The sequence below is a fragment of the Mus caroli genome, chromosome 16, assembly GCF_900094665.2.
Source record: "Mus caroli chromosome 16, CAROLI_EIJ_v1.1, whole genome shotgun sequence".
In the NCBI taxonomy this organism is placed as follows: Eukaryota; Metazoa; Chordata; class Mammalia; order Rodentia; family Muridae; genus Mus; species Mus caroli.
The window spans coordinates 46,112,370-46,122,463 of NC_034585.1; the positions used below are offsets into that span (position 1 = coordinate 46,112,370).

The 10,094-nt window shown below is 41.5% G+C and overlaps 1 protein-coding gene across 3 annotated transcripts in view; it reads right to left on the reverse strand.

Annotated features, from left to right (window-relative positions):
- Nucleotides 1-9,779, reverse strand: part of LOC110311870 (leukocyte surface antigen CD47-like) — a 45,555-nt gene extending 35,776 nt beyond the window's left edge. For 2 of the 3 annotated variants that reach the window (XM_021185443.1, XM_021185442.1), the window contains exon 1: nucleotides 9,712-9,766. In XM_021185443.1, coding sequence (XP_021041102.1) covers nucleotides 9,712-9,757 — 46 coding nt within the window. In that variant the 5' untranslated portion in view covers nucleotides 9,758-9,766. Of the gene's footprint in view, nucleotides 1-9,711 lie in introns of all 3 variants that reach the window. The other variant, XM_021185445.1, reaches the window with a different exon arrangement.
- Nucleotides 9,780-10,094: the final 315 nt, after the last annotated feature.

Genomic DNA, 10,094 nt, shown 5'->3' on the forward strand with positions numbered 1-10,094 from the left:
AGGCCATAGAGGGATGTTCTTTACTGGCTTGCTTCCCCTGGCTTGCTCAGCCTGCTCTCTTATAGAACCCAAGACTGCCAACCCAGAGATGGTCCCACCCACAAGGGGCCTTTCCCCCTTGATCACTAATTGAGAAAATACCCCACAGCTGGATCTCATGGAGGCACTTACCCAATTGAAGCTCCTTTCTCTGTGATAACCCCAGCCTGTGTCAAGTTGATACATAAAACCAGCCAGTACAGCAACCCTATCCCTTACTTGATGTCCTGTCTCCCTGCTGGAGGTGGGATCTATAAGTTCCCTCTACCTACTGTTGGGCACTTCATCAAAGGTCCCTCCCTATGAGTCCTGAGAGTCTCTTACCTCTCAGGTCTCTGGTACATTCTGGGGGTCCCCCCATCTTCCTATTTCCTAAGGTTGTCTGTTTACATTCTTTCTTCTGGCCCTCAGGGCTTCAGTCCTTTTTCATCACCCAATACTGAATGAGGTTCTCCTCTACCCCCACTGCACCCCCACCTCATCCACATTCCTTCCAAGTCCCTCCCTCCTCACTTATGATTGCTTTCTTCTCTCTCCCAATTGGGACTGAGGCATCCTGACTTGGGCACTTCAGCTTGTTGAGCCTTTTGAATTCCATGGACTGTTTCTTGGCTATTCTGTATGTTTTTTTTCTTTTTCTTTGGCTAATATACACTTATTAGTGAGTACATGTCATGCATGTCCTTTTGAGTCTGAGTTACCTCACTCAGAATATTTTCAAGTTCCATCCATTTGCCTGCAAAAGTCAGGATGTCCTCTTTCTTAATAGCTGAGTAGTATTCCATTGTATAGATGAACCACATTTTCTGAATCCATTCTTCCATCATTGGACCATCTAAGTTGTTTCCAGCTTCTGGCTATCACAAATAAGGCCACTATGAACATAGTGGAACATGTGCCCTTATGGCATGGTGGGGCATATTTTGGATATATTCCCAAGAGTGGTATAGCTTGTTCTTCAGATAGACCTATTTCCAAGTTTCTAGGAACCACCAAATTGATTCCAGAGTGGTTGTACCAGTTTGCAATCCCACCAGCAATGGAATAGTGTTCCTCTTTCTCCACATCCTCTCCAACATGTGTTGTCACATGAGGTTTTGATCTTAGCCATTCTGACTGGTGTAAGGTGGAATCTCAGGGTCATTTTGATTTGCATTTCTCTGATCACTAAGGACTTTGAACATTTCTTTATTTTCATCTTCAAAAGATAACCCTTAACAACAGTATGAAAGGGTGACAGAGGGCAGGAAGGAAGCAAAGGGAAAGAAGGCATCAAGAACGTAGTGCCACAGTCTGGGTAAATGACCACTAAGGAGAATACCTAAAACCTAAGAAAATGGCATTTAAAAGTGTAAAAACAGTAAAATCAACAGAAGTTGCATGAGAGTTAAGGGAGAGATACAAAAAGAAAAAAATGAAAATTGGCAACTAAAAAAGTCATAGACCTAACTGATGGTAGATTAATTATATGGAAAGGAGACTGAAGATTCAGGGAAGTTATCCTTTCAATATTTCAGCCTGATCATTAAAAACTCCTGTAGTACAATGAAGTGGCCATGTCCAGTAGATCCTTAGATATATGACTTTGGATCTCAGAGGAAAGGTCAGAGCTATAAAGACTCTGTAATCAGCAGGGACATCGCTGGTAGTTGAAACCGTCAGTATAAAAGAAGATGGACCGCAGGGTCTTTGTAAGGCAAACAGCAGAAAACAAAAGCTTGGGAGCGTCGATGTTCATGGAAATAATTCTCAAAGTGTAAGTCGGGGAAGAAAACGAAACAAACAAAACAAACTGCCAAGGTGATATGACCGACTCCAAGGCAGGGTCTTCATATGGACAAAGTAGATATAAACAGTGTTAATGGTGAAAACCAGCCTCAGGATTGAAAATTAGCTCTGTTATCAGTAGCAATGTTGATAAACAAATGGTACCACATGGAACTTGCACTGAGGTGATAAAAAAGAAAGCAGCAGTGATTCTCATTCTGTAAACCTGGAACAGGGCTCAGTAAAGTAAAATGCTTGCTACTCAAGCTCGGGACCGAGTTTGATCTGCCAGAGCTCTTGTAAAAGGCAGGCATGGTACCATGTGTTTAATATCTCAGGGCTGGGGATGCAGAGGCAGGGTGATTCCTGGGGCTCCCTGGACAGCCAGCATAAGTTCCAGACCAATAAAGAGACTGTTCAAACCAAACCAAACCAAACCAAACCAAACCAAACCAAACCAAATCAAACCAAACCAACCAACAAACAACGATGATAAGAATAAATGTTAAAAGATGGCCAAGGTGAGCTTAACCTCTGACCTCTACACATATCCAGAAGCAAATACACACCAAAACATAAATGAAACTAGCACAGCAAAAAACCCCAACAAGTAAGTGCAGAAGTTTGGACAAGACAGGATTTTTTTTGGATCTTCTTGGGCTTCTGTTTTCTTTTTTTGTTATGAGATGAAACTTGATCATGGAAGCTTAGGGGAAGGAGTGAATGGCAAGGGCAGGATCTCGGATACAAGGCTGAGGACCAAGGGGGAAGGAGAAGGTCTCAGAGTGGTGGATATGAAAGAGGAGAAGACAGGGTGTCTTTCCCTTGAACCATGAACCGGGGTTCTTCTGAAGCAGGGAAGTGAGAAGTAGGTTAGGATGTTACTGTTTATAGTATCAGCAGGACATCTGGGAATATAATCTCTTCAGTACTATTTTTGCAGCAGAATTTTAATACAACCCTGTAAAATAGGCCATGTAACAAGACCCTGGAAAAAGCAATTTAATGGAGGAAATGTTTGTTTTGGCTTCTAGTCCCAGAGGGCTCCAGTCCTTCATGGGAGGGAAAGCATGGCCCTGAAGCCAGCCAGTGCCATTGCATTGGCAATCCAGAAGCAGGAAGCAAACAGATGTCGAGGCAGGCCATAATAACTCAAGTCCTTGCCTTGTGTTTGCTTCCTTCAGTGATGGTTCTAGAGGTTCCATGGGCTTCCTAAGCAATTCCACCAGCTGGGACAAAGCATTCAACACCTAAGACTGTGGGGGGACAGTACCCATTTACACAACACACTAACTCTCTGAAAGCAACCAGATCATCAAGGCAGTTAAAAGTGCAGCACTGACAATATTTAAAGCTGCACTTCCTAGTTAACGACTCCAGTACAGAAACTGCTGTTCTTTTAAACAAAGTTTAATTGGACATACAAGGAAAGAGCATGGCCATTTGTTCTGTATTTTGTAAACCATTCCAGTAGGCTTCGGTCTGCCTTTAATTGGCTAAAATGGGTATTAGCAGTTACTTCCTTTATAACAGGGGTCATGGGAACTGGAAAGGTTACCAAACATGGCTCCTGATTACCAGTTTCATTATATGTGAAGCTGAGAGCAAGATCAAACAGATTTCGACACAAATGAGTGCTCAAACCTATGGCGTTCTAATTCTGTCTAGATTAGAAATTCTGTCTCTCTGATCCCTCAGATTACAGTTGCTTGTGTTCTGAGACTATTATCACGTCTTTCTATATGTCCCCTTGAAGCCATGTACTATATATGCACAGAAAACACCTTTCATTTTGACAAACATTTTTTTCTCATTTTACATTCAATACCCAACATAGCCCATGCCAAATGCTTATGCTGTTTGTAACTTCAGGTTAATAATAAGTACAATAAGGCACTATAAATTCTTAACTATGTGCCTCAAAAGAATCCAGTCTTGCTAAAGCTTTAAGAAAATGAGTGTCAGTTAAGTGTGATCTTAGCTATAACTGGTGAAGGCATTCCAGAATTTATATCCCTCAAAGTTACATCATAACAGTTTTCTTTAATCTAGTTAAGACAAGATGCTTATCTTAAAATCAGTACATGGTTTATAATTTTTATACACAATGGTCTGCCTTTGTGACAGTCTTTTTCATGTTTAAGTCTAGTTCAGTATGGGTATGATATCTAGTATAAAGGAGTTAGTTTAGCTGTAATGATAGCAATGGCTACCATAGCCACTCTGAGGACGCTAACAGTTAATGAATGCTATGCAAAAGCTTAGCACTTAAATACTAGAGATCTTGATTGCTAGATTGCAACATTCCAGGATATAATGAAGGAAAGGAAGCAGTCATCAGGCACACAAGGGCAGCATGAAAACAGTGTGCAGTCATCGGTTATTATAGAGGGTGTGCCAAAATCCCACCAAGTTAGGACTGTTCTAGCAGGGAACTCTTAAAGAGGAGTAAATAAAGACTAGTGTTGTAATTCATGACTCACCTGCACAGGCTAGAGTGGCCTTTGCTAAGTTCACGGAACAGAGGAAAGATAGAGATTTCATTGGGACAAGAAAATTTGTATGAGGTAATCTCTGAGAAAAATCGGTGCCACTCATGATATTGCACGAGTGCTGACAAGCACTGATCAGTGAGTGGCCACAGTCATTGCATCAAAGCAGCATTAAAATCATAGTTGGCCATACCTATCAGCTGGTAGGGGACATTAGGCTTAAAGTTATAGAAAGCCGTTTCATTGCACTGACCTGGGGAAAAAAAACACTTACTGGAAAAAGGGCTGGTGAGTGTTCCCCCACTATTGTCATTTGGATGCATTTGGGTGGGGTGGGATTGCAACAACTTCATTTAGCATAATGATTTTCACATTTTTTCCACTTAGGTCAAGATTTTTGTTGCCAAAGCATTGCTGACTAACGGGTTTGTGTTTGCATTTTCATTATCCCTTAGTGTCAAACTGAATCTGTCTTGTTTGTCCTGGCTCACATTATAGGAAAATGATGAATGCCATTATTATGACCAAGGCCACATTTGAGCAATGAAGAGACAGAAGGAAAAGCACTCTCAGGGCAGGTCTGTGGTACAGTCAATGCAGGATTTTTATTTTGTTACTCCAACAGGCAGCCCCCACTCAACAGCATTGAGCTAATACTCTTTTAAATTGCTCTACCAGAGCCTGACCAATACAGATGCAGATGTTTGCAGCCAATCATCGGACTGAGTGCAGGAACCCCAATGGAGGAGTCAGGGGAAGGACTGAAGGAGCAAAAGGGGTTTGCAACCCCATAGGAAGAACAACGACATCAACCAACCAGACTCTCCCCACCCCCAGAGTCAAGTAGGCAATGGCCCAAGCTTCTGACCTTCAGGCTAAACTCCTCCCCTGTTACATAGCAACAGTAAAAAACGACCATAAAAAGGGCTGCTCAGCCCCTGCTTGCTCTCTTGTCTCCCTCTTACCCCTCACTCTCACCCCCTCTCTCTTCTCTCTTTGACTTATCTCCTCTCTTCTCATCTCCTCTCTCCTCTCTCTTACTCTCTTTCTCTCTAGCCTTCAGCCCCTCTCTCTACTTTCTCTCTTTTCCCCTGTCTTTCTATAATAAAGCTCTAAAACCATAGACAGTCTCTGCTCATCAAGGCTGTGCTCACTCTCATCAGTGTTGGGAACCCCTTCCCTCATCCCTCTCTCCCATGACGCCAGTGGCTTTAGCAAAGTAGCTCTGGGACTCCCAGGTAGGGCTGCCCCTAGTCACCCCCATGAAGAGTGGATCAGAGGCTTGAATGCTCACCCGGGGATGAACGGAAGGTAGATAACAGCCCTCCCACTCATGACAGACCAAAGAATAGATAAAACTCTTGCAGGGTGTGGATATCCCCTGTCCCCCTCTTCCCCAGGGCCCCCTTTTTAGTTCCCAACAATTTTCATTTTCAGTTCATTTCGGTTCTTTTCTTATAAGATATTTTTTTTTCTTGTGCAGCTAATGAAATTAAAAGTCACACAAATGTTTCTTTGGTTAGCTAATAAGCACTTTAGAGCTCTTAGGCTATTTGAATCTATCACTACCAAGAAGATCTAGAGAAGTTTGTTGGACTATCGAGGGCTAAGCTATTGAGTCATTTATGTGTTAAATAGCTAGGGATGCACTCCTATTATGTTAAGTTGATAACCACAACTCAAGAACAACAAATCTGACAACTGACATCTGTACTGTTGAATTTATATCTCTGGCTCCAATCTCTTTGGATATGATAATGCCATGTAAAAGGAGGACCCAGTGTTCTGATTGGATCCCAAAATATCACAGACTGCATTGGGTCCTCCTTTTTCTCTAACTGAGGCATTGTGTTTCTCTGTGTGTGAAAGACTGGATACACTCCTCAAAATAGAAACATTCTATTGGAATGTGGCTGATCTCATATACGCTACTTTGCATATTTGTAGTTACCTGTAGTGAGATATGACTAGTAACACTGCAATGTTTTATTACAAGTCTCTTTACTAAATTCCTAGAGGTCAGCACCAATTTATGGACCAGGGATATAAGTTTGTGTGCTGTCAAATCCTACACAAAACTTTTATTCTAACTGTAGTTTTTGGCTAGTTTTTTTTTTTTTTTTTTGTAGACTTTAATCATGGTGAAGTGAAGACTGGATCTCAATATTTAATATTATACAAAAGTCCATCATTTGCAATTACAAGTAGATCAGTTATTACTTTAGTAATATTAATTATTGCTTTACAATATTTTTTTTTTTTTTGGTTTTTCGAGTCAGGGTTTCTCTGTAGCCCAGCTGTCCTGGAACTCACTTTGTAGACCAGGCTGGCCTCGAACTCAGAAATCCGCCTGCCTCTGCCTCCCAAGTGCTGGGATTAAAGGCGTGCGCCACCACTGCCCGGCTGAAATAATTAATTAGAATAATATTGATCACTACTTTAGAAATATTAATCAAAGTAATAAATGATTCACTTATAAGGTTGTACAGCTGTTAATTTTATAAGGTAACATAGATTATTTGGTAAACTGTGGGTTTCTTTGCATCTTTAATAAATCTGAGGTTTTGGTGAAAAACCCAGATCTAGATCTTAACAAGGTTCCTCCCTTTGGTGATAGATAGAAAATTGTAAATGGAAAGAATTATCTTTCCTAAAAAACCAGAGACAGATAAGAGAGCAACTGATCATGGGCTACTCATATCCAAACAGTGTCTGCAAAACATCCTCTACACCTAAGGCTCAGGGAACATTCCAGAAGATGGTGGAGATGGGGATGGTATGAGTCAGTGGAATAGCACATCTGCTGCAAATGGCATCTTTTAAACACGGTAGGGAGTGGCACCCATGAGATCTCAAGAACACAGTCACTTACACAGGAACTGCACCATGACATCACAATTCACTATTCCAAGGTGGATGGGTGAAATCTCTGAAGGCCTCAACTCTATTTGAAGAGATGTAGGCATTAATAGCTGCTAAGAGAGGAAGAATCATTCATTTACAGGAACAAGTCTCCTGCTAGACTAGCCAGTCTCCCATGCTCAGCCCTAACAAGCCATATGATATATACATATGAGAAACACTAAACAGACTGTGTGTGTTTGTGTGTGTGTGTGTGTGTGTGTGTGTGTGTGTGTGTGTGTGTGTGTGTGTAAAACAATAATAAGGAAGAGGTCATAAATTTGAAGAAATCAGACACAGAAGGAGTTGGAACAAGGAGAAGGTGAGGTAAAAATGTGTGAAACAGGTTTTATGAAACCTAGGGCAAATGTGAATTGAATTTACCTAGATGTGACACAGACATTATGAAGCTCATTTACATTTACATAACTTTAAATTTTTAAGTTACATTAAAAGTTTACTAGAAATGCTTATCCTATTTACATATATCTATCATACTTATTTTTTTCAAAATTATCCCAAGATTGTCATTTGTATGAACTTATTACCAGACAAAGATGGCCTTTTATCTTTGCCTTCAAAATACTTAAAAGACAAGCAAGTGTGTTTGGAGCAGAAGAGGTGCAGACACTGCAAGGAAACTCACAATCTTGTATTTTTCAACATCCAACAGAGATAACTAAACATACCTGAGTTACCCTTAATGCTAACAATATAGATTATATGCTCGCTTTAAATGGAGTAAAAATATATCAACAATCTTTAAACCCATAGTCTCATGCATTTGAAAAACAACTGAATTTGGATGAACTATTAGACTCCTCAATCAGATGCTTAATTTAAGTGACTAATTTTTTTTTTCTTTAGGTCCTTAAAGCTCTTGCTCTTTCACATGTTTTGGTAAAAACAAAAACAAAAACAAAACAAAACAAAAAATCATACAACTCGCAGAGAACATGTAGACGTCCAAATGAATAGCAAAAATGTTTGCACTTTAAAAATGCAGTCTGAAAAAAGATGCAGTCTGGAGTAAAACCTAACAGTATAAAACCTTAAAGGGAGTAATGCACATAACCACTGGATAAGAACTGCTGTAGGAGCCTGGCCCACAAGCTGAAGGCATCTTTGTGTGCACAGCCAGGCCATGGTTTTAGAGCAAGGATAAATGCTGTGTGTGTGCTTGCATGTGTGTTGAGGTCACAAGATGTTCTGTAGGTTATTTTTAGTCTTAAACCATCACTACAATGATAAAACTGATGGAATGAAACTAGCCTGGCTGAAATGAAGGTATTTTAAGAGATGATTGTTTTTGGTTTTGGTTTTCTTTGTGTAGCCCTGGCTCTCCTGGAACTAGCTATGTTCACCAGGCTGTGCTGGAACTCACAGAGATCCATCTACCTCTGCCTACTGAGTGCTGGGATTAAAGGCATGTCCCACCACTGCCAGCTCAGAGGTTAAGAGCACTTGTTCTTACAGAAGTCCCAGTTTCACATAGCAATGATGTGTGGGAAACAACCTTCTCTATCAATAGGTATAGATCCAATGGTCTCTCTTTGGCCTCTTCAGGCATCAGATGTACACAAAGTATGCACACATACACATAGGTAAGAACTTACCCTCATGAAATAATCAAATATTTAAAAAAGAGAGAGATGGTTTTACCCACCAGTTGGCTATCAGAGTATCAAAACAATGGGTCCTATGAAACCGAATTTTACCAAAAAATCTCGTGCTGGGAGAAGGAAAAAGGCTGAAGTGTGGGGCCACCTTGTTGGAGAAGCTCTCCCAGAGCTGACAGTGAGAGGTGATGGACTGACTTTGACAGAGACTGCTTTGGTTATACACACTTCTTGCTCTTTACTTAAACCTAAACCTCCTGTCAAGGCCCTAAAGACAGGTTTGGGACAAAGGATTACTGGTAGTAAAGATTTGTTCCTTTTCCTGATGTGGCCACATGGGATAAATCATCTCTGCTTTTCACTACTAATCCCTTATTAGTTTAGGTGGCTTCCAAAGCTCTGATAAGCCTACTTTTTAGAGATGCCATGGCCCAAGGTCTGATTCTAAAACTTACAGATGAGTATGTAATGATGCTTACAAGATAATAGCAAAGTTCGTTTGTGATGGACTTCACTAAAACCTCCATTCACTCCACAACACGAAGCCAGAGTCCTCCCTTTCTTGTCCTTGGACCCATAAAACCAAGTGACTGTACTGAGGGTAGTGTGTGTGTGAGTTGGGCATGGGGGTCGGGTAAGTTGCTCCTTGAGCTTTTGCGTTCTGAATCATACCCCACACGCCTCGATATTCAGGTTTACAGAATGGCAGTTTTTACTGGACTGTGCGAAGAGGGTAAGGCTCTCCACCCCTTCTCTCATCTTTGTGAGGGGAGGAGGCAGAGGGCACCCAATCCCCATAGAGCCCTCTCAGGTCTACACTCTGGGCAGATGCCTTCTGGGACTGGCAGGGCACAGCCCACAGGCCTCAGGACTGTGAGACTGGAGTCACTTACCACAGTGAAAAGAACCCAAAAGGAGCACTGCCACCAAGGGCCACATATGGAGGTAGTTATTACCCCGAACTGCTGCTGCGAGCACGCGCTCTCTGTCCATCTCAACTGTTAGCACCTCGAGGCTTCTTTTCCAGTATCTGTGAGGACTCCAGTACATTCTCTTTCTTCCTTCTTAGCTGGTTAATAATGTCATCCTCTGAGCAGGGTAATGAAAGCAAGTAGCCCCTTGCATGACGAACGTCTTAAAATGACAAATGCGTAGAGAAAAAAACGGTCACCATTGCAGACAGATTCAGGAGCCCCTACCAGAAGCGTTTCAGGAGCCTTGGTGCAGACTTCTGTGCTGTGCTTGAAAAGTAGGTTGAAAATGTGGGTCCAAGCCA